General features: G+C 39.2%; 1 protein-coding gene across 1 annotated transcript in view; it reads right to left on the bottom strand.

Annotated features, from left to right (window-relative positions):
* Sdc (Syndecan) overlaps nucleotides 1-26,416 on the bottom strand; it is a 222,029-nt gene that overhangs the window by 8,782 nt on the left and 186,831 nt on the right. Inside the window, exons 2-3 of the mRNA XM_076319356.1 lie at nucleotides 2,109-2,298; nucleotides 438-541 (exon numbers count right to left, since the gene is read on the bottom strand). Coding sequence (XP_076175471.1) covers nucleotides 438-541; nucleotides 2,109-2,298 — 294 coding nt within the window. The remainder of the gene's footprint in view (nucleotides 1-437; nucleotides 542-2,108; nucleotides 2,299-26,416) is intronic.

The raw sequence follows: 26,416 nt of genomic DNA on the forward strand, positions 1-26,416 counted from the left end.
GGGTATATATCTCTTATTTTCTGACTTACAACGCCTCCACTACTTAATCGAAGAAACCAGTGAAAAGAAAACTACACTCGTATATCGTGGTACGAACGTATCTTCGTAATATAAAACAGTAAATATCGTCTACACCTGCCCAGAGTTTTTAATAGTTTGGAACTAACGTCCTACCCCTGAAGCGCCATTTTGAGAATATAAATCTGAACCCTTTATAGCGGTAAATCTAATCAAATTGAAGTGTACAAATATTCTATTTCTACATGTGTCGTATATACAAGTTATTCTAATATATAACACGTGTACGATAATTATTAAAAAAAAATAGTTCAGATTATTGTTTACCCGATGATTAAATTACGTTATTTAAAGTTTTCGTTTTCAATACGATTTTTCCTCGTATCTGGACCAGGTATTCGATTTTCAATCGTATTCACCTGTTCTTTAGTTTTGACACTCGGTTCATCGACGGAGTATGGTGCTTCGGGTTCTGTTGGCCTGTTGGGCACCGGAGGGTCTATCCTATTGTTGTTACTGAAGTCTGGAATAAACAAAATGGAAAAATAATTTATCGTAGGCTCGTACAATTGATACTCTGAATAGATAAAATTTTAGTAACTGCGATTCACGCGTTGAGACGGACTAATGATGGACGGATGGCATAAAAACGAAATCAATCGTGGGTCATCGTGGCAATTTTATTCTGCATTTAATCAAATCTGGCTATGATTTCGACATATCGTGAATTTTGACATACGTTAACGATATCCGTTCCGGTTTCATACATCACCACGGGATGTATCGTGTGTCTCTCTGCGGTCCAATTTGCCTTTCCCATTTGTTTCGCGAGAATTAACCACACCGGACTTTTGTTTATTCTCCAGAAGGTCGTTCTTCAAACATCGAGGAAAAAGCAAAATTTCTAATAGAGGTTTCATTTTAAATCTTACAATTCTTACTATTATTTACTTTCATTAAAAATTCAAAATAAACAGTGCCGGAAAAAGTTACAATAGTAAAACAAAATTTCGAACAAGATTCTACATCGAAAAAATTATTAATCTTCTGCTCTTATAATTATACTGACAGCGTATAAAATTTCATTAACAGAATAATATTAAAAAATTACTACATCATCTTAATCGATAGCACCAGCTAAAAATCTCGAAAGATGCGTAAGTAATGTTTTACCAAACGCGGTAACATTATTTTTGGCACTAAAAAAATATCAAATATTTAAACTACTTCTTTCTATTCGATCGCTACAAGGCAGCGGTGAAAATAATTTCCTAATTTTGATTTCTCCTCAACGCGTAAATCAAATCGGGGGAACGGAACCAGCGGAAAGTCAAAAATTGACGACATGACCGACTACAAAGTGTGAAAATTTCCAATCCGTTGAGCATCAAAAGGAAACAAAAAAAAAAAAAAAGTTTCCGGGGCGCGTGAAAGTCACGCAACACGTTTCACATTTTCATTGAAAATTTCGAATGGCAGAACGAGGTTGGAGAATTCTGTACGCCATCAATTTCCTGGCGTGTTCCCCCCTCCCTTCATCGCACAGTAGACGCCACGCGAGCGAGTAGCTTTTTTTAAAAAGATCACTCGAGTCGGTTCGATTATTTCGTTCGAAAACGGTTAAAATTTTTCGGCTCGCTCTTTTGGTATTTTGATATAAAAAAAAAAAACGAGAATAAAGTCGCGATTCGATCCTTTTCGTAACACTGACTAACGAATCACGCACAATGCATCAACTTCAATGAAATTTGGTCTCAAAGACGATAAAATAAGTTTACACAAATACATCATATATATATTCATTAATTTCATTAATTACATTAATAACTTTTATGAATAATAAAATTATATATATATATATATATTATTGAATTGTAAAATAAGGAACTTTAGAATTTTATTATTCATAAAAGTTATTAATGTAATTAATGAAATTGAAGAAATTTCTATTAGAAATCTCTGTGTCTTATTCGTGCCCGAGTTGTCTCGGTATTTCAATTCGTAATTAGTAAATTTCTGTTAATTGGACAGGTCGTTAATTTACTCGTTGAAGTTGAAGGTTATTAAACCGAAGAGAAGTATTATTTTACCGTGATCGTCGTCCCCGTCCTCGTCGTCTGGACCAAGGCCGCTACCGGATGCTTCAAGGTCGTCGCGACCTTCACTGCCACCTCGACCAGAACCCTCCAAAGGCTCCTGGTCGTCTAGGTAGAGATCGTCCGAGAAGGGGTTGTACGTCGAACTTCCTCCTACCGTTCTCTCTTTCTCGTTTTGGTCCTTCTGAAAAGAACAATTGGAATTTCTTATACTTTCATCCCCAATTGTATTTTCAATTGTTTTAACTCTTTCATCGTTGAATTGATCAATGGTAGAAAAAGTCCTTGAAGTTGAGTTAATTTTATAATTCACTTTTTAATAACGATACTCATAAATACGTAAGGTAAAATTGAATAAATGAATATTGATAATGAAAAAAACGGAATGTTTGTATACTTCAGCACGAGCATTAAAACGAGCAAAAAACATTGTTATTGTACGTTTAGGATGAGGAAAATTTCTATATAATTACGTTTACATGACTTGATTCAATGTGTAATAGTTATAAATGAAGAGCTTTATTTATTATTAACAAATTGAACATATTTGAAAATGTATTACAAGCACCTGTCACTAAAAATCGTACACATGAAATGATTTATTATTATTGCTAATAGACGTATCAATAAGATGAAATAAACCGCATTTGAATAAGTAAAGTTTCATGTAATTCAGGTGGAAACTGTTCCATTTTTCTTGTAATGTGGTCATAAAGTCTTGTTTATTAAAAATTCTATGTAATCGAATTTTTTTTATAGTTCATGTCACAGGTGTTCGATGACATTAATATCCAGCGATTGTGGCAGTTTTTGTATTACATTTGCATAATAACAGTGTACGATTTTAGATGACACTCACTGATATATGTACACTACCAGATGTAAATCACTAAAAACAATTGTTAACTTACTTTGCTATATCGATATTGAGCTAAAACTTACTGCAAACTTTTCGATGTAAATAAATAAGCTACGAGTAGAATTTGATAAGTGACTTATGGACAAGAATCTATATACAATATAGATTGTATAAGCTTTATTTTTTGTTCCAGGTCACAAAAAGTATTCTTCTGTCCCTTAGTTTCCTGGACGACTTTTTTACTTCGCGACCAAACTCCAGTGTGTCCCAAAATAGAATTCGGTCCAACGGACGTTCGTGTTTTGCTATCGAATTACACAAGCAATGCTAGTGTGACGGGACGAATTCCCCTGTTTCGCTAAGTACAGAAGGATTCGAACCTTGTCCAAGTTCGGAGTTAAAGTAGCGATGGGTTGGTGAAAATCGCGACGATCAACAACTCTAATTAATAATTTAACTTTATAAAATGTTCCGAGTAGCAATGTAGTATTGCAAGATTTCACTAATTTCATTCAATTCAAGATGCAGACTGCTTTACTCGAGTATTTGTGTAGGCTTATATATAGGTTGTTATCTTATTGATTATGGACAATGTTCGGGTAGTGTCTTGGAAGGTCCATGCCGAAAAATACACACGTTCGAGTTCCGAGTAGGTCATTTCAGGAGGCATCACACCAGTAACATCGAAACGCCATTTTGTTTCTTTTCGTGTGGCGTTTCCTTAATGTATTAGTGTTTAACATGAAAAAAAATTGAATAGAACGACCAATTCGAACGCGCAATTTTTATGGCTCGTATTTTAAGCAAAAATGTGCTCACAAATCAGAAGTATGTGACATAATCTTTCAATGAGTGAAACATTATTTGGTGATTATATAATTTCTGGAAGAATTAATATTATATAATTGCTGTATAGTTCCTTTCTATCAGAAATTCGAATTAGTTACAATAAAATCATTGCAACTAGTTGAACGAACATTACTTATAACTGTACACCATAGACGAATACAATAAATATGAATATGCAACCTACTGTAACTTCAAATGATGGTAGTGTACACGTATACATTGCTTAAAACGGAGGAAAATATTTTTATTGATAATTGAAATTATTTAAAAATCTCTTTTATCGAATGAAGTATTTTTCCTAAAAGTAAGGCCTGTGACGGTGTCACACGGCGCTGAGGCATGGATAGAGGGTAAGTAAAGGTACTGTAAAATATCAAATAATCAGTAAACTGAAAAATGAGCTCAAATTAAAAACTATGTGAGTATACAATCTGGAATGCAACGATTAAAAGCGGTAAGACTGCCAACTACGTTACGGGAACTTCAAGGAATGGCCTCCGGTTTCCGGTTAGTCAACGCAACTGGAATGCCAGAGTGACACGCAATAAAGTTCAGAATAATAAATGGCTGCCGTTATCACGATTGTCTACCGATCGACTTGCGAGATCTCTTTCGTTTGTTCTTTCCATTTCCGTGGAATATCCTCAACAACATCTCGTAAACAAGAAACGGGGACAGAAGACGGAGTAGATGTTAAATTTTTAGGAGACTCTTTCCCCAGGAAAGCTTTCTCGATTCTGTAATATGACGGAAACAGTGAGATATCGGAAAGCTCTCATATACATACGTATGCGTACGTACGATAAAACTTGTCGCTTCCGGGATACAAAGAAACCGAAAAATATAATAAAATTCTTCTTTTTTTTTTCTCTTTTATCCATGACAACGTTACAATTTTTTACACCTGGCATAATTTATTTAAAAGTCGAAACAAAATGATTTTGCATTCGATTCGATAATTCTGAAATTAATAGTTTTGCGAGTACGACACAAAAATGTATTTCAGCGAAAGAAATATATTACGTATAATTTACACATTCAGGTTGCAATTACAAATGTAACACATTGAATCGTGGCTTCCCCGGTGAAAGAGTTACGCATTGGCAATTTGCGGAACACCATTAATCGCGACAAACGCGACAGAAGAATGGATCGAGAGGAAGTTATTAATAATTTTCACTTGTAAAATTATGCGCGAAAAAATAAATTTCTCGCGTAAATGTTGCTCTTAATATTCTTGTACAGAAAAAATTAAGAAAATCGAAATTAAACGCGTTTTCTAACAATGTTTCAATAACAACTGACATAGCATAAAGATGTAAACTGCAGCTTTAGCCATTTTGTTTTTTTCGCCTGGAATTTTGTAATTCGTCGAGATCCATTGACTTGTATCTCAATCGATCGAAAAAGAGTCAGAAGTGCGCACACGAGATGCATCCGTTTATATACACGCTGTACAATCAAATAGGAACAAGCTGTCGGCCAAACTCTGAGATCTAAAATTTTCAATGTTAGCTGAGGAAACTAACACGCCGCTATAGTGCCGCCATCTGGTGCGCCTATGTTTACGGAACGACCGTTACGCCCGTGAAAAGAGCATTCGTCAAGCACGAGGGTGCATTATAATGCGCACTCGATCGCATAATAGGTCCAATCGCGGATGCATCGGCTGTCGAAGTTTGAAACTAAGTCCTTTAGCAAAATTCTGTAATACACGAAGATCGATAATCTATAAACGTTCATCGTTTATTCAGCCATTACGTTTCAATTTTCAAAAGGCAAAAGTTTCAATAGCTAATCGTTTATATCGTTTCAATTTACGATTTTTAAAGAGGGAACGTTTACGTTTTTATCAATTCAAGTTTGATCGACGTTATTTAGAAGTTACTTCGAAAATTATTAATTTCGTGTAATTAAGCGTCACCGAATAACGTTAACGAGGATGTCTGTTGCTGCAGCTTCTTGAGGCTGAATTCTTCTTCGAAGGCACTTTATCTCCGTGAACAATTCCAATTTTCCGTCCACGAACTTTTCATGATGCTCTTTTAATTAAAACAGCGACCAATTCAGACTTTGCGACGGTCGTTACAAGCGGCTGTGGTACGGTGATTGAAAGAAGGAGGAAACTGGGAAAAATGAAATTCCTTGAGGATTTAATTTAAAAGCAATAACCGCGCCAGGAGCTTTGACGAAGGAAATATTTTATCTACCCTGCGAGGGGAACGAACGGTTAAAGAAACGCGTCATTCTAAACAAAAAGGAATTTTTTATACTGCTAACGAAACCCGAGAGAAAATTTCACGATACGTGCATTTCAAAATATTACGTAAGACACTCTATTATTATATATTTTTTTACTTACTGGAAAGTAAGGTCAAAGGAACTTTAACGTATCATTGAATTTATTTTCTCAATGGGTAGTACCATATTAAAACAAATAATGACGATATTCGAACATTTTAACAGAAAGACAACAATTTATATATAAAATCAACAGATGAAAAGTTATTTCAAACGGAAGTTTTCAGCCAGTTACCCTGCAATGAATTCTGGATACATCGATAGAGTAGGGAACTCTCAAGATCTTGACCATTCAAGGTCTTTGACTACTTGAATAATCGTATACTTGAATTTCAGTTCTTTTCTTACTAACGAAAATAATAACAAAGTGTCGCGTGTACCATATCCACGATACATACGTTCCGAAATCGTAACCTACGATCTCAATTAAAAATCAAATAAAAAATAGATATTTTTGACTCTTTTACACGATTCGAGATACCGTGTTTCGATCGGTTCTTGAAAAAGAAGGTTTTAGTCTCTTGACGTTATCGTCTTACCGAATCTCTTGCGCTGCAATTCAGAGTGCAGTGGTAACCGTCATAAACTAACCTACGTAACCGAAATGTTTCGTTGAGAGTGGTTCCCGAAAGAATCTGAAGACGTCGCTACGACACGAACTATAGTCGGTGGAAACGATATAACCAACTTCTCGAGGTTTAGCCAAGTAGTGTGATATTCAAAGCTCTTATTTCAACCATCGAACGCAATAGTCGACCACAGTTAAACGCAACGAGATCGGTTTACGACAATCTCGTTCGCTACTGCGTTTACGTGCACTCGTTTTGATGTTCTACACGATTCACTGTACTTTTTCTATCGACTATACGAAAAATTCTGTAACTCCAGTCGCGATGCTGGAAGAGCAACGGTCGCAACCAATGCACCGGATGCACGCGACCGTGCGTACGGATACATTGGCGAGCGTATCCCTCGCAGCTGATCGATAACATGAAATTCGTCCTCCCGGGCAATCCACTCACCGCACGGCGAAACAATTACACGCACCAACCTCCTCGTTGTGCCTTCCGGGCGATGCAAGAACACGGTTTATTTTCACATGTGTCGACACAATCGTACAACCATACTACATACAGATCCGTTTTCTTCGTCTACTTCTTTTCTCCGTCGCTCGCGGAAGAAACGCAAGAATTGCGCGGGCGCGCGATGTTATCGACCTCTTTCGCGCATTATACCGCATCGGCCGCTTTTTTCCGTTCACGAATTTATCGTCGTAATAATCAAACAATGTGACGCTACATTGACGGACGTGTCAAAGCCTAAGGCTAAGGTCAAGGTTCTCGAGATCTCCTTGTCCCGCCTTTTTTTTCTTGCGAGTGTAGAGCGAGCTAAACGTAAATCGAGATCTTTTAATGAGAACTAACCGGAATCGAATGAACAGAGGTTTCAAAGACTACTTACGAGAATCTAGGTAATGCCGATGAAGAGCGTCCTCGATCCCGACGTTGAAAAACGTCAAAATTTCAGAGGATAGGGCGCGATATGCTTTTGAGCCAAGTGGCGACTGCACTGACGTAGTACCGGGTCGAGCCTGTAGACGGCACTGCTCCAGGCTACTCTATATACCTCCTTTAGAGATAAAACGGGAGGACCTGTCCAGGACCGTAGCATCAGACACCTGGGATTTATTTAAGTTTTTTCAACCCTCGGTGATGGATATACAGAATTCAGGCGCGAATAAAAATATTTTTGAATTAAACACTCTGGATTTATTGTACTACTTTTTGCTTTTGATATCCTACGACATTTGGGCGTGAATAAAAATATGCTCTGTAGATGTATAAAATTGAAACTGACATTTTTCACTAATCTACTCACTACGATGAAAATATATCGCAAGCAAATTAAAGAAATATATTTGTACGTGGTAAAAAGAAACATGCACGATAACTGACAACGCAAGATCTCATGCGTCAAGAATGCCAACAACAAAGCTATTGAATTATATAGGGTATAAGATTTTATTACATCTTCTCTATTTTACCGATTGAATATAAAAACAATTTTGCACAAAATGCAATGATATGTTATTTTGTACAGTTCCTGAAGTCGATACGCGAGAGGGTTTCGGATATACGATAAGTTGTACGATAAGATGATCCTTTCGATATTCCTTCGTTGTAGGATATTGAAAATCCACCTGTCTAACAAGAACGTGCGAGTGTACGTACGTACTGCACATGTGTCGTGTTCCCACAGCGAAAGCCGCGTATTTGAATAGAATTGGAATCTTTCATATTGGATTCGAATCCTTCGATCTTAACTCGTATCGTTCTCGCAGATCCGTTCGTTCGTATGTTTCTCGACGCAGTCACGCTTTCGTATTTGCGTCGTCTTTGTTTTGTTTAGATTGGAAAAACACCGGGAGCCTTCGACGATAGAGACACAATGAATTTCCTGCGAAACTAATAACACACGTTCGCAGAAACCGATCAAAGGTTGCTTAACTGCAAACATTCAACAACCGTACAATTTTCCAGAAAGTGAAATGTATTTAGGTTACAAACGATGTGCTTTCAAATACGTTAGAAAATATAACCTCTACATATGTGGTAGATGTAAACAGGGTAACGCAGTTTTGAGAGGAAAATTAAATTAATTTCCTGTACACAAATGGCAAAATTGAACATTAACCCCGAAAACAAAACCTGTCGATGCATCACCAAATGTCAACACAATGGTAATATAAGTGCAGCGCAGTTTCCGAATAACAATGTACATATATATGTAAAATTGTGAATACCTTGAAAATAAGTAGAATGTTTCTAGACCGTACATCTGTTTATTTTTCAAAAGAAACGAAATGTATTTAGCTGGGTATGCAACAGTCGACTATTTTTTAGCAAACTTTTGCTAGCCACTGTATTTCTATGCTTTTTCTGACACGTGAGTACGTAACGAAACCAGATGGCAGTGTAGGTAGGTAACGCGTCGGTTGTGTTCGGGAGGTTCGAAAGTCGATAACCACGAAATTTCTCCAACGAGAGGATAATTAAACCGGTCGAGTACCGATGGAGCGAGTATATTTGGAGGAAGGAGCGTTTGCTCGTACACGCAGAGGAGTGTCTGGTGTGCTCCTCGAGGTGAACTTCCTGGACGAAATTTCAACCGATTAGATTTCGTTTGGCTCCCCGCAGGAGGAGAGATCGATCCTCTCGTTCCCGCAAAGGGAGCAGAAACGGTTCATTAAGTGCGTAACAGAGTAAATCCAGACTAAGAGAGAGAGAGAGAGAGAGAGTAAATGACGATACGAGCGAACGAGACACGCTAGTAGACAGAGAAAAATGAATTTGAAGCGATCATGCTCATATCATATTACCAGAATAATTAACGATGAATCACGGCGTCGATAATCATTTTTGCAGACACTTTCTAAACTAATCTTCCATTTATTTCCGTATCCCCACGAGCGTTGTTTTCCATCTCGAGACACTATCGCTAGCCAATTTCGTTCTATCCGTTCTTGTTTTTTTTTTTTTAATGAGATTACTTTCTTTCAAGCGTAAAACTTGCATATGGCAACTCGAATTTAGACCAAAATGGTACAAGAGAAATCGATATATCGAAGGAGGTTGGTTCGCGAAGTTGATAAACGGAAAATGAGAACATTCACGGGCTTTTTTATCGACCGAGTAGGAACTGGATTCGTTATCTTTCAGAGACAATTATTTGCATCAGTATCGCTCTCATAGTAACGGTTAACCCGCGTTTATCGTTTTCCCGTGACGTTAAAATCGTTCGACCGGATCAGTCGATTCGATTAACGACCGTTGAGGACGAAAGCCCCAGAATTTGTCCACTGTTTTTCCAATTATGGTTCGCTTTACCGATTCGAATACGGTTTCTGGTCGAATAAAACGACCGAAACGTTCAAAACGGTTGCATAGATTATTGTTGCCGCTTGACACGTCGGTAAAGTAAGGTGTCAAATGCACGATGTGTGGCGCAGCTCTCCACCATTGGCTGTAACCATGGATAAAGACGCCATCATCTCCATTTCACGGAATTAGTCTGTTCAGCGTGAAATACAATTTCGTGTTGGTTAATTTCGTGCCGCTTTGAACCGAAGCCACAACGTTTAACGACACGAGAGTTCGCTACGCGTTACTTGTTGGTAAAATTGCTTTTACCGGAACGAACAACATTGTACTAATAATGGATTTGTTATAATGACAATAATGACACTCGGTCTTGGCGAGATTAATAATAACAACAGTGTTAATGGTATTAATGGAATTTCGGTCGGTCGTTGGGTAAATTGCTTCTAATTACCAAATAACAGTAATTACAATGGTAAGCGAATTGGCGAAATGCTTAACGTTGCTTCGCAATTAGTTTGTTTCTTTTCCCGTCGCGTTCATTCGTGTTTCTTGTACCGGAAAATGCAAATGCACAACCACACCACCCGCGTAATGAAACGCTACTTTGTGTTCGGAACGGTACAGTAGAACGCATGATTATTTTTTCGTCGAGAACAAGCGGACGAGAACGTGGCATGGGCGCGTACAATGTGTGTTTAGAGGTTAGGAAAAATGTCACGAATATGAAATGTTCGCGACGCTTGAAAATGCGACGAATTTTCATTTTTGGTATGTTCGATTAATTCTCTTCGATATTTACAACGGATTTTCAGTTTACCCGACGATTCGACCACGGATTATTTCGACGCCAGACAAAAACTCGGTGCGTTTGAACAGATTGTAGAAACTGTCGCTTTTTTTTCGCGCGGTCGTCAAGCCCTCGTCCACGAAAACCGACGGGTAACCTTTGTCACCGGACGTCCGTCGCCATCAAAGGACACCGCGGAAATAATTCAAGTAAATGAAAAAGGGCTGGTAGACGAGGAGGATGCGGTGGCAACCGGCAGAGATCGCGATAGAATTAACAAACAGAGACGGACGGTGACGGACAGAGGCAGATGGATGATGGAGATCGATAAAGGGACTGAACTGTGGAACGGAAAAGGACGGATTCTGTGATATATGCGACGAAGATACAGAAACAGAAGAGAGGGAGACACGTATACGGCAGTGATCCTGTATAATTTTACATGAACGATGTATTGATGCATCATCGTTGTAATTCGTGGTCTATTGGTAATACAGTTAGTCGGTAAATTCTCCAATTTAAATATTAGTACAATTAGCAGTAAAAAATTGATCAATTATAAATAAAATATTTTAAATTGTATCACCATAATTATCTGTAGTTTTTTCTGGAGAAATCTGGGAAATTTCTGCGACAAGTATTATTTTTTGTCGATTATATACGTATCTAACAGCTAATCTATTATCGACAGATCATTCGTGGTTCATTCAGAAGAACCAAAAAGATTAAGAGAGGCGTTTGAGATGTCAAAATATCAAGAGCAGATATCTTTAGGTATAATATTAAAAAGAAGATTTCATTGGAAGAAAATACCAGTGTCTTTTGTAATTATGCAGATAAAAGAAATATGTAACGGTGCATGTAATTATGAACTTTTCGTTAATACATTTGTTTGCATTCGAGTGATGCGTTTTCGTTAATTCACCTCGTACAATATCATTTTAAACGGGATGTTGCGTTTGAGAACCACTGGGAGACGAAATACGGAGAGACAGGGACTGAGCGAGATCAAAATGGTGAAACCGAGGCGGACCGAGGTACGAAACGGGAGAAATCAGTCGTGGAGATGGCGCGGAAGGAGAAAAGCTTGGGCACCGAGATGGATCAAAATTCCCAGCGAAAGAAAGGAAAAGGAAAAGGAGTATGCCAGAGACACTATGATATCGTGAAAAGTAAAGTGACGGTAAAAGGAAGAAGCACACGCACCTACAAAATAAAGAAGAAGAGATATCGTGAAAAAAATCGAGGCGAACCGAAAACCTGAGAGAAGCAGAAAAATCAAGTTCAGATGGTTGTGAACGCTCGAGGCGCAAGTGGAGCTTGAGAAGTTGAAAAGAAAAAATTGCAACCAGGCGACCAGCGTTCAGAAAAGTCCAGAAGAACCGGAAAGATTAAGAGAGACGTTTGAGATGTCAAAATATCAAGAGCAGTGACAGAAGTTAAAAGAATCCTGAAATGTTTCAAGCCACGAGGAACGTATCGGTACTGAATGCATAAAGGACGATCCAAAGATAATGCAGATAAGTGTTCAAGGCACCTGATTAATGGTTTCAGAGATATAGTTGGTGGAATTTTGCTTCACCAATATCTGATATTATAAATTGTAAACTGTTGGTTTCAGATACAGAAGACTTCAGAAGTTGTCTAATTTTTTATCTCGACAATCCTTCTTTTCAATTCTATCCGTGAGATAGATAGGATTCTATCCTCCATAATTATGTTGGGATTTTCAAACGAAATTGAATACAATAAATTAGGAAGGGCTGATGCATCGATGGCTTTCGTTGGTCACTAAACGATTCCAACCAAAGAGAAGCTCTTACATCCTGATGATGTTTCGGTTGCTATCGAGCAACCACGGATGAGCAAAAATTCCAGAAGCCCGATCAGACGAGTTTCGGTTTCCATCGCGGAGTAATCATGCGTGGCGAAACCTCTGAAGCTCGTCGCTCTCGAAAGTAGCAAAACAGTCGGGTGTATACGACAAACAGGGTTGGATTGAATGTCCTCGGCAACCGGAACACAGCGGAGAACAAAAGTGAAGCGCAAGAGTAAAACCAAGAAAGCAAGGAAAGGCGACCAAGGAGCGATGAGCTTCTAACCGTAAGCCTGAGGGAATCCAGAGAAACTACGGTACCGTGAAAGCCCGGTCTAACCAAAGGAGTACCGCGGTGAAAGAAAAAAGAAGCGTATAATCGTTGGCACGAAGGGAAAAGAGACACGAGTCGAGGGAAAGAAGCAAACGGCCCGCGTGAAACGCATCAGGCTAGACTTGCAATCGCGTTCCATTTCGCTAACGAGCTGGCTGCATCCTGGCTTGGGAGATGCGTCGAAATGCATAAAGCGCGGACCACGTGCCCGTGCAATTATCGCGACGATGATTACACACCGTGGCCACAATGCAAACAGACCGGCTGCATCGTCGCACGTTTCCTACAAAATGTTACTACTACTTTCTTCCTCAATGTTTTAATCTCTACTTAATAGTTTCAGCGAAATTGCGTTCTACGGTTATCTCTGACACACGTCCTGCTCGGGTCTCTATCGTGGTTTCCATCTGGAAGGTCTCCCCTTGACGTGGATTGGCGCCGTGTCGCGAATTCGATGTTAAATCGAAACGTAAGAAGAATTCGACCAATTTGGTTCGAGACTGTCCCGAGAATGAACTCGAGCCGCGGTGTTGCGTTGGGTTTTGTAACATCTGCGGTAGACATACTGATTCGAGCAGGTAGCAAGGTGACACCGGTATCGGATCGCAGAATGTTTCGTGTCGAGCGAGGATATTGGGATCGACGAGCAATATTCAACCGGATAAGTGACAATCGGTCGACAATCTTCAATATTTGATTGTAATCGGAAACAGAAGGTTACTTCGTGAACGGTTAGACACATCTAGACCTTCTTTTAGTTGCACGCGACACACGAGACGTTATTGTTTTCATTTTCCAGCTAGATCGCACGTGGACGATGCATTGGCATTCTGGAAAGCACTCGACCGTATTGTAGCATAATTCAAGGGTACAGAGTTCACGAAGTAGCTCCTGTTGCGTTCGATTACTTCGGATCAGCTTTTTTCGAATTTCGTGGATCATCGAATCCAGCTATCCTGACCAACACGGCGAGCAATACTTTCTGTGGGATTAGGGAATTGTTTAGCACAAGAGAAAATGTAAATAGGACGTTTATCTTTTGATAAATGTAATACAGTGATGCAGCGGAGTATGGTTATGAACAACTGAACAGAAAAAATAGGAAAGCCGGTATCGAGTTCATCCACCATAACTTGACTTCTCAAGTGCTGCATGGTTCAATGTCGTTGTATTCCAACACTTTCCATTGTTTAGACTCGCCTAGCGGCCAAGAGAACAATCGAGAGACAAAGGATTTGTCAGAGACCAGGACATCTCGAAGATGCAACCGCTAAATAGTGTCCAAAAACCGTGAATCTCGAGAATCCGAGATTTTTCCATTGGGGAAGCGCATTAGCCTGCTAAATATTACCGAGAATTACGTTAATGAATATCTAACCCGAATCCTGAACGTTAAGGGGAATTATGCTAATGAAGGCGGAGAAAGTCCGTGCGTCTTCTTGCATTATCCGAGAAGTACTCGAGAGAGACTTAATTTGGGACGAGTGGAATGAGGGGTGGGGGGTGGGTGGGGGGGGATAGGTCGAATAAAATGTGCAGCATCCTTGAACGTGCTCCTGGGCTCTTATCTTTAACTTTTTGTGCGGTCTCTTTGGTTTAACACTACCTCTTAATACAGAATGCTTCTGGTTAAATTTTTATTTTTATTTATCCCGGTAAAACGATAATTACAGTTATCTCCGCCGTTTTATTTCGCGGTAATTTATATTTCACTCTTGCAACGATGTAAAGTGTGACTACTGATTTTAATTTCGATCCAGTAGGGACAATTTGTAAATGCTGCGAACAAATATCGAACCTGTACGTTTACTACAGCAATCTTTGCAACAATGTACTTCCGTTGGACTTTCGTCGTTTTGTTCGTAACATTTCTAAGATATTCACCAACCATACAGAATGGTATATTTTCTTTTCTGTTGTTTTTTAAATTACGCAAGCGACTTTGAAGTGACTTTGACACCAATTCTTTTGACTCGGCGTACGTTTCAAGGTACAGCGTTACATCCGTTCGTTGATAAAAACGCGACACCCTGTACACCAAGAACTGGAAGGACAAAGGGAACGTAAATACAGAAAATGTTGATTAACTCGCAGTTACAAAGCAAGCGAGTACATAACTTGGTTAAACCCGTCGTCTTTGTCTTCGTTCCTTTGGAGATCTATGTAGTTCTTTTGAGGTAAGCTACCATGCTGCGTGGAAATACTTTGCGAGAACTGGAGAGGCACAAATAAAGGGCGTAGTGAATTAAATGTATCAGAGGCACCGGTTATTTAAACTTCCAGGAGACGTAGAAACAACACGTGGCTATAACATTACAAAACGGGTTAATAAATAGTCTGTAACGCCATTTTTTAAATTAAAGTACGGTGCTGTGATCATTGTAACAACTGTTATCCATAGACCCCTTACTTCGCACCAAACATTTTTTCAGATCTAAGTTAGATCTGGGTCCCATTGTTAGCTAAGTTCGAGCGACGTTTCTTCATATTTAGGCTCTGTTTAAATTATCACTAACACGTTATCGTAACTTCTAACGTCAGTTTTCCAAAACCAAGCGGACTATGGATATCAAACTCGTCACCGTTTCTAGGTTAGGTCTGCGTCAGGGTTACAACAATTTCGAACGTTTCATCAGGGTTAATCAGTCCATGTGTTATTACTAACACATTACCATAACTTGTAACGACAGTTCTCCAAACCAGTGTTAGGTTTGGGTATCAACGTCGTCACAGTTTCTAGGTTAGGTCTGCGTCAGGGTTACAACAATTTCGAACGTTTCATCAGGGTTAATCAGTCCATGTGTTATTACTAACACATTACCATAACTTGTAACGACAGTTTTCCAAACCCGTGCTAGGTTTGGGTATCAACGTCGTCACCGTTTCTAGGTTAGGTCTTCGTCAGTGATGCAACAATTTTGAACGTTCCATCAGAGGTAACTGGTCCACGTGATCCTAAAATCAAGAGAATTAGTTTTTCTCCCCTCCCGCTCCCCCCAAGGAATCATACAATTAATTCCTCAACCCCTTCCTCCTTACTCCCCTCGCCACTTCGTTGTTCCCCATGCAAGTAGTACCAACGAAGCAGAAAGAAAACGGGGGTGAACGAGAGTCCTCTCGTGGTAAAAAGGACTACGGAGGATAGGGTTGGAAAAAAGGAGGGGACGACCCGTGAAGAAAGTTCGCCACCCCTTTTTAAGGGGGCGGTGAGGGAGCCAGCTTCTCCGCATGCTAAGCGGCGAATTAGGCAAATATTTCTCTACGTCGCTTGCGGGCATGCGTAAAAAAGAATCCATTTGCCGTTGGTTGGCGTGGATCGACGACCCTCGCGAGAAAAAAAAAAAAAAAAAACAGCGCCTCAGACCCGTGCAGTTCCTCGAGGAGCCCCTACGGTCCCCCATAAGTCGCAAGGAACCCCTTTCACCGTAAAACGTTAGTCTTTTTGGCACTTAATTACACGTAGCGGCGTTACTTATCGTTCGTCGGCCCGGATTCTCGCGGTAAATCGCGATTTTCTTCCCGCGTAGGGCTGATTCACCGCCATTGCGCGAAGGAGAGGGGAGGTGCGGGGCGTGGTGGGGGAGCGAGGTCTAGGTTAGGTGAGACGTAAATCTCTCCGGCGTGACACGACGCGGAAATATTCTCCGAATATCGGGCGTTTCATGGGTTCTTAGAAGCGAGGCTGTAATGGGAATCTTTTGATAAAAATTCAATCCCGAGCGTAGACGAGAAACCGAGGATAACGCGGCGGGCGTTATTTTCTTACGGGATTCGAGCGGAGGAAACTTTTTGGCGGGAGAGTTACCTTCGGTTTGAAATTAGAAAGAAGGTTTACATTGTTCGGCAATTGAATCTTTAAAAAATTTGTAAAAACGTGAGAACTATGGGTTAATCTTGGCCATATACGTAGGCTGAAGTATATTTTGTTGAAAATATTAGAAAAAAAAAAAAACCGTTACAGAATGTCGTTCGGAAAAAAACTTTAGAATTTGTTGCTGATTATGACACGTGTATCGAAACTTGAATCGTAGAGCGAACGGTTCGATATAAAAAAAATATCGTTCGAACTTGTTATAGATAATAATGGCGGGAGACGGACCTAACCGGTGCTGAAAAATAGGTAAAATTCACAATCTCGCGAGAAAATGAATCGTATTGTTGTCGATGATGTAATATACACTCTGGCAGACGTAACCATTTTCATCGGATAGTTTGATTCCATAATTCGAGGTCAGGTTTAAAAGCAGTTGGCTGTGTCTCGCCATCACGCAATTATTCAATTATTCTCGGTTATGATGTGTGCCACTTCGTTTAATTTACATCGCAAAGACGCGATAATGATGATAATTTTTCCCGATGCGGTTCACTTTCATCGGTTCGTATCAACGAGATTTTCGAAAACCGGGGGTGATGTTTTGACAACGACAATATTCAATATTCGTATCTCTCGAGGTATATTGTTCACCAGAATTTACCGTGAAAATACCGTCGTAAAATATTCAGTGGTGAGCTGGAATAAAGTTGATTGTTTTTTTTTCACTGATGAATTATTAATGATGAACGAACGCGTACGTTTTCAATCAGGTTTAATCCACGGAACGAAAGGAAATCAATAACAATAATTTATAAAGGAATTGTACACTATGAGTGAATTATTTTCCATTTTGTGTATCAGTGAATAGAACAAATTATACAAAATGCAGAATAATTCCTATCGATTTGCGTGAAAAGGGGTTATTCGAACCCCCCATCGTAAATGTGTTTTAAATTTTGCACATTCGTAAATCGATGTAAATTTTTTTTCACTCTCCAGAAAGAAAAGAAGGTGCCAATTGAAATTAATTAACAACTTACAAACAATCGAAGATGTTTGAACGAAATTTACTCTAGAATTTCGTTTTTAGGGACACAGCATCCTGCAGTAGAAGTAAATAAAGAATTTGGGATGGATGCAAAAATAGCAGATACTATTAGCAAAACTGAAGATTATATTGTAAGTAGTAAACTTTACAATGATCATTTTCCATTAATAATTCGACAAACAGGTTCCGGTACATTAACCAATATGAACACTAATTGGATATTTATTACTACACATTGATAAAAAATTCGTATAGATGGTATTTGTAACAAATTTACAATTTCTATGTAGGTAATTTCAAATCGTGCAATTGAATTGGAGCTTGAAGTGGTAAGCTTGGATCAAAAATACTAGTGCATTCAAATGATCATTGAAATAAATCTCAAAGTAGCAATAACACATTTCCAACTGCTATGCATATAACAGTTGCTTTAGTTTCCTGGTTTGCAATGTTTGTTCAAAGCTTTATGTGAAAAAGTTGAAGCATGGAAGGATATTATAAATTAGAGAACACTCACACTCAGGATGTTGTGTCTTGGATGTTCATCGAAATGGATAAAAATGTTTCGTTAAACACTAGTCTGAAAATAATGTCGATTAATTTCTAACAATTAACGTAAAACTTTCAGTCTCTTTCAGAGACTTCTGCGTTAGGTTCGAGATATATGGGGCGACACTCATTCTGAGACGTCAAAAAGTGGGTAAATTTTGCGAATTTTTTTTCCAAGTAGTTACTACATGCAAAATGTAGTCTTTTTCGGAGAATATAAATATAACTTTCAGCTTCGTTTTACAGTTTTGCAAAAGTAAAAATCGTACAAAATGGCGAAGTTATTCGCTATTCCCAGAACCCCTTCTGGTGAAACATTGTTCGTTGCCCGCCACAGTTGACAAGAACTGAGAGGTTTGAAATAAAAAAACGTTATCGATTCATAAACTGGAGACTATTATCTAAAATGTAGCGTACGATTTTTCGAAAATTTGAATAATTGTAGAAACGGTCAAAGTTTGAAGAAAAAGCACCCATTTTTATCCAAAAAAGTGACTTTAAACGTTTATGAAAAATTAAATAACTAACGCATTAAAAAGATCGTAAGCTGCATTGTAGAATACTCTATGCAGAATATCTGAATAAAATTTGAAGTAAATCGGATCTGTAGTTCCGGAGATTTCGTTCGGGCAGGTTGAAAGCTGTAGTTTTGAGAAAAACGTAGAACAAGTTTATTTATCGCTGCAACTTTGCTAAATGTTAGAATTTTTTAATATTTTTTTCACATAACATTCTACACACTTTAAACTTGAAGAAAACAAGAAAAAAAATATTTAATTCTTTCGACTCGTCAGTGCGGAGTCCCGTCCGAAGTTGGCACTTCTTTTGTATTATTCGAGCCAGATGTGTAGCAATTACGAGTTTATAATAAAAAAAAAATTACCATTATTCTTTACTTCTTCTCGTAGAAAATCTCACTCACTCTCAAACGAATCCGAAGCGACCACGATTCCTTCGGCTCGACGAAGGAAGGAAGGACTAATCCTTCAGCACGAGGACCATCCCCTAAACGTCCGTCAAAGAACGAAAGGGATTAAATGAATATGAAAAGGTCCGCGGGAGAAAAGGCGAGCGGTGCGAGAGTGCAGGACAAATTGGCAAACGCGACGAATGGGGGGGAGGGGGAGGGCGAAAAAAAAAAAGAAGAAAAAAGGGAAGGAAATGCAATGAAAAGAAGTCCTTTCGCCGTGGATAAAAGGGAACGAGGATCCTCCATTCTTTTCGTCGCTCGATGAAGCTAATCAATTCCCCGGGAAAAAGTTTCCTGCCTCGAGTACGTACGACATTCGTCGGCGACCCGTGCACGCACTTAATCCGACGGAATCGCGAATACCAGAAAATGGGGGCGAGTAGAAGAAGATCGGGACGGAGGAAAAGTCGTGGAAGAAAGTTTTCTCGGCCGGAGTTTAATGAGATCCGCGGACAATTTAATTGAAAGTAATACGGGCGAGGCAAATAAAGGAGGAATCTCCGGTTCTTTCCGTGGACCGATTGAAGAAAACGGATTGAAAGGAGGGTGGAGAAGGATTCATGTTTTCCGTTAATTAAAGTACATAATAACTGGTAGAAAAGGACAAAGGGTGCTCCTGTTCGTACGGGGGTGGTGGAGAACGCTCGTTGGTGTTGTTTTCCCATTGAATGAGGAAATAAATGGCCCGGGGTACTGGCGGGAGGAAATAATTTGTACTTTCTATAGTGCTCGGGATCGCTGATAATCCCTCGTTTCGAGGGATTTTGACGAGTACGATGCCGGAAGCGTCGAGTGGCGATGTTAGAATCCACGGGGGATCGGGATCGATTTTATAACATCCTCGAGCAATTACGTTTCATCGGGTTTGTCGTTTTTTTTCTTTTTTTTTTTCGTTACACCGAGATTCCTGTGGTATGGATGATGTTTACGTTGTTTTTCATGCGAGAAATTACGTAGGAAAACAACGGTGGAAAACTATGTATGGATTACCGTTTACTTGAAATCACGTGGTGGGAACGCGAGAAAAGTGGAAGAGTTACACCTTGATAGGTTGTTTAATAAGTTTTGTCGTTCGATAAGAAATGGAGAAATGGTTCGTTGTTTTATTTTTCTATACGCGGTACTAATGTTTCATGAACGTGTGCGAAGTTTCGTGTAGATCTATAGACTCGTTCGTATATTTACAGTTGTTCGACAGTTGAAGTTTCATAGTATTTTTTTACAATGGAAAAAACGAAAAAAGTTATTGAAGAATCTAGTGTTCTCACGCAAACGTTCAATTCTAATTGTAACAGACACATGCGGACTGACTGAAGAAGAAGATAGTGAGATGGAGAGAGATAATGAGAAACACGCGGTACGCAGAACCCCATTGGCGTAGACGCAACATATTACTACTATGCAATAGTTATATCTAATACAGGACAACAATTTTTGCTAGGTTTTCACGATATGCTAGGAAAGCATTGCTTATATAATTACCAGTAAGTAAGTAAAATTCTTTTCAAGAACCAAAGTAACAAAAGTAACACCACTTTCTTAAAAAGATGTATACTTTTCTTTAAGAGAAAACTTAATTTTCTGATTTTTATTCTTTTGTTCGCACTGTATTTCTTATATGCACTAATAGCAATGTTAAATTTTAATACCTTTGGAACACTGTTCTCTTGGGACACATGACTTAATACTTTTTCGTAGAAAACGATTAGAGTTAAGTCGGATTGTGTCGTAAAAAATATTTGATTCCATTAAGGAAAATTAATTATATTTCAAAACAATCTTTATTACTCCTCGTATAGAAAGCCTGTTAATATTGCATGATATTCTTTTTTCCGTTTCGTGTATCCGGGTAAAATTTGTTTCATACATCAAGGGTAGGAATTGCCTCGGATTTTATTAAAAATTATTTCGTGTATTCAAGTAGAAATTATTTCGTATATTCGGGTAGAAATTATTTCGTATATTCGGGTAAAAATTATTTGATATATCTGGGTGGAACTTATTTCATATATCTGAGTAGAAATTACTTCACATATTCGGGTAAAAATGATTCGATACATCTGGGTAGCAATTATTTCATATACCAAGGTAGAAATTATTTCATATATCCGAGTAGAAATCATTTCGTATATCTGGGTAGAAATTACTTCATATATTCGGGTAAAAATGATTTAATACATCTGGGCAGCAATTATTTCATACATCTGAGTAGAAATTATTTCATATATCTGAATAGAAATTATTTCATATATCCGGATAAAAATTATTTCATATACCAAGGTAGAAATTATTTCATATATCCGAGTAAAAATGATTCGATATGTCTGGGTAGCAATTATTTCATATATCCGAGTAAAAATGATTCGATATATCTGGGTAGCAATTATTTCATATATCCGAGTAAATATGATTCGATATATCTGGGTAGCAATTATTTCACATACCAAGGTAGAAATCATTTCACACAACCGAGTAGAATTTATTTCGTATATCTGGGTAGAAACAATTTCACATATCCGGATAGAAATTGTTTCATATATCCGGGAAGCACCGTATACAATGTTAAATTCTATTACCAAATTCGAGTTCCCAGGCGACATCAGTTATCCTTCGACGAACGCTAGTTTCTCTCACATATAACCGGGGTTGAAATTGTCTTTCACGCGCGGGGGGGGGATAACGTAACCTCGGAGGGACAAGAATATATCCTCTCCGTGCTGTAAAGCTGTAAAGTTCTCCCGATGTTTTCGCTCCCCACTCACCCTCTCTCAACAAACCGACCAGAATCGTTCGCTGCACGTCAGAAAGAAAAACACCGCCTTCGAATTTCATCTTATCCTTCTCCTGTCACCCCCCCCCCCCCTCCCACCCACCCACGCCCCGCCTACTTCTGTGCTCCATCGTAACAGTCCACGATCTGAATTTCATCGCAGCGATAACACGATTGCACCTCCGTTTCTTCCTTTCAATCTCGTGACGAGTGGAGGAGATTCCAATCGAATTTCTCCGAGTGGGTACCGCCGCGGAACGACGGGAGAAACAATGCTCAATATACCGTGGAAGTGAAATGAAACGCCAACGGACGATGAGAAAATTCCAGAAGGAGAAGTAGGGGAGAAACGTTGGGAGAGGGAAGAATGAAAAATTCAAAGGAGCGCGCCAAGAAAATTACCAAAACCCGTGGGAAGTGGGGGGCGGGGGCGGTGAAGAGTGGGGGGTGAGGTGTTCCCGCGACGAGGGACCAGAAGGAAGTCGTTGTCCCGGATGACGCTTGGCCTTAATAAGCCTTCGAGAGTCTCGAATTCAAGTTGCTGCGCCACCTGGCCAACTTATCCCCTATGTCTTTGAACACGGTTTTGCCGCGCTAGATGGCAATAAAAGCTGCGACCGACTTCGACGCCCGCATTGTTTCGAGTTTGGCCTTGATACGTGGGACAGGTGTGGGGGTGGGGGGCAAGGATGTGGTCGGTGCCCGAGGTCGATTGGAAAAAGAGCCAACGCAACGAAAACACGAGTGGGCTTGTTTCGGGATTGAATCGCGGCACACCTTCATTCGTTATCGACGGATCCGTTGTTAACGAAACCCATTATTACGCGAGGTACACACTCGAGGTTTTCGTAGCCAGGGAACACCGAGATGTAGTGTACGCGCTCGAAGAAATTGCACACGGAGCAACCGCGCACACCTCTATGTACTGTGCAGAGCTGGGAAGTTGACAGGTGCGGAAAACTGGAAATCGGGTCGGATGTTTTACACGAAGAACTTTTTTCTTCGAAGAACTGCCAAGGAAAAATTATTCGACATTGTTCAAACATGTTATTGCAATGATCGATTAAGGTTTGTCGTTTTAGCTTTGCAACGATGGTGTCATCAATGGATCGACGAGGTCCTCCTGATTAAAATGAGATCAAACACGACGTGGACTCGACTAATAATTTTCAATATTTTGGATTTCGAAAATAATCAAATATTAAATAAAGTGTCTCCGATGTGTGCCGTGTTTGTACTCATTTTGATCGGGAGAATCCTACTGATCCGTTGACACTGTTATTACAACGATACAACGAAGACAGTGGAAATGAAAATTTTCATAACTGAACGATTCATTCTAATCCGTACTGGGCACAGTATTTTTTCTCGCTTACTCTTGCTACATATATCTACTTATTGTCTTCGTTCACAGGATCGGATTTCGCAATTCAATTATGCGCGATATGTTTTCGTTAAAATCGAATTTTCGTTAAAAAAAATTCCAAAAATTGCTCATTCTTCGGCACGAAGCACTTGAGAATTGCCTTTAAGGAGGGATATTACCCTGACGAGTTAAAAAAATCGAATTTCTTTTCTTATTTTCCTAAAGATTAAAGTGTGTAGTTTTACGTTTTTCTCAAAACTACAGTTTTCAACCTGCCCGAACGAAATCTCCGGAACTATACATCCGATTTACTTCAAATTTTATTTAAATATTCTGCATAGAGTATTCTACAATGCAGCACACGATCCTTTCAATGCGTTAATTACTTAATTTTTTATAAACGTTTAAAGTCGCTTTTTTGGATAAAAATGGTTGCTTTTTCTACAAACTTTGACCGTTTCTACAATTATTCAAATTTTCGAAAAATCGTACGCTACATTCTAGATAATAGTCTACAGTTTACGAATCGATAACATTCCTTTATTTCAAATCTCCCGGTTCTTGTCAACAGTGGCAAACAACGAACAATGTTTCACCAGAAGGGGTTCTGGGAATAGCGAATAACTTCGCCATTTTGTACGATTTTCACTTTCGCAAAATTGTAAGACAAAGCTAAAAGTTATATTTATATTCTCTGAAAAAGACTACATTTTTCATTTAGTAACTACTTAGAAAAAAATTCCCAAAATTTACCCATTTTTCGACGTCTCAAACGGTGGTCCCCCTCCTCTTAAGAAACGCGTTTTTTCACGAACCGATCAAACGGAGCCAACGAAAACGATTCTTCACTCGGTAACTGGTTCGAAAAAAAAAAAAAAACTCGCAAAAATTTATCCATTTTTTTGACGCCTCGGAGCGGTGTGGGGCCTTAAGTTACGGTAACGCGTTTCCCTCGCGTCTCGACGAGTTCGATCATCGTTCGGCAGAACTGGCGTGAAATGTTTCGCGGGACACCGTGTGCATCCCCATCGTCGCGTGGTTCTTGTTTTGGAAAAGCAATATACTACTACGACGTGCTCGGGCGTAAACGCGGCGCACGCCGAGCGAATTAAAGCCTCTTTTTTTCTGGTTCAACGAGCCCCGAGCGTAAAAAGGTCTAACTGTTCGTTCGGTTTGCTCGATTGAACGGCCATTTAACGCTCAATCAGACAGTCATGGTTCCGTTGGCTGTTCCCTATCCTCCTCCCCCCTCCCCCCTCAAACGGCCCAGCGTTGAATTCTTACGGATTATTTCACGCGGAAGGATGTACAATTGTATTTCAGCGCCTGAGTGTCTCTTGCTCCGTTTATTTTGCGCTCTTTGTTTCGACGATTTTCTTTTAACTTGCCTGTTCCGCTATCGCGCGACCATCCGGAACCAAAATGGCTACCGATCGTTTGGCGCGACATTCGATAATGTATATGAATTAAAATAACACTCAAATGGAAAATACGACAGATATTGGAGCGTAGTTCGGAATTCGATTAATATGCATACGATTTTAATACGTGTTAATCGAGGATCGGGCGGTTTCAGGGCAATTGGCGTTGAGAGTTTGGTTCAATTTTGTATTTAGCCAAATTAAACTCTACTCCGGGTTGGGAAAGGCGTAACGATTAGTTTCTCGATAGAAAATGTTTCAACGGGATTAACTCGTTCGTTATTTGTTCGTAAAATATCAATGTCGAGTATATAACGTTGGTTAGTAATTTCTGGCTGACGTCACGGAGAGTAAACCGAGATACAAGTTGGATTGAAAAATACAGTTGTGTTCGCGAACAACACGGTCACCAGTTATTAATTTATTTAATTAACGATCATCGGGATATTAAACAGGAATAATTTACTTAGAAATAATCACTGAATATTCATTAATATTAATAAGCGCCACTGTCAGCGATATTAGTAGAATTATTAATTAATTCCTTTTCGAAATGATGATTATTCGCTGTAACTCGTACAGCAATTATCACTTCTCTTTCTATTTCGTCGCTTTTTTTAAACGTTGCTCTATTGTAATCGATCTGACAGCCCGCGGAGACACTGACGGATTCAATTGTCGTCGCGAAGAATACACCGAGAGGAAAAAACCATGAGCTCGTTCCGTAATTTTTCACTCCTTGGGGCGAAATACCCCCGGAGTATCATAAATTTCACGGTTTCTTAGACGCGCGAGCGTAATAGGAATCTTTTGATAAAAATTCAATCCCGCCGGCGGACGAGAATCGTAATAACCCAGCGGCCGCCATTTTCTTAAGGGATTCGGTCCGTTCGAACATGGCGGCGCTGAGGGACTTTTTGGCGGGAGAATTCCCATGCCTTGCGAATTGCTTGATGAATGTTTTCGAGAACAGCTGGACGAAGAAATTCGAAGAAATTCTGCTCTGTAAACGAAACATTCCACTACCGGCCACTGAAGGAAACCAGAAGTAATAACCTGGCGAGTGTACATGTAATACACAATGGTTCTCGGTACAACGAGGGGAATTATTTTTAACGCAAACACAATTTCTCCCTTGCAGTTCTTCGTGGAAGCGAAGATGTATGCAAATGGTCAATTATACGAAAGTACTCGCAAGTTGTTTAATTAAAAATGTATTCTAATAAAATTCGAGTAGACGAGTATTTGAATAAATCTCACATGGTCAAGAATTGACTAACTGAGGAGACTAAATGTCCAAATGTCCCAAATGTCTGGGTTAGGTCAGAATCAAGTCATTTAATTAAAAAAGTATTCTAATAAAATTCGAGTAGACGAGTATTTGAATAAATCTCACATAGTCAAGAATTGACTAACTGAGGGGACTGAATGTCCAAATGTCCTAGATGTCTGGGTTAGGTCAGAATCAAGTTATTTAATTAAAAAAGTATTCTAATAAAATTCGAGTAGACAAGTATTTGAATAAATCTCACATAGT

Source organism: Ptiloglossa arizonensis, chromosome 8, assembly GCF_051014685.1.
Source record: "Ptiloglossa arizonensis isolate GNS036 chromosome 8, iyPtiAriz1_principal, whole genome shotgun sequence".
Taxonomy (NCBI): Eukaryota; Metazoa; Arthropoda; class Insecta; order Hymenoptera; family Colletidae; genus Ptiloglossa; species Ptiloglossa arizonensis.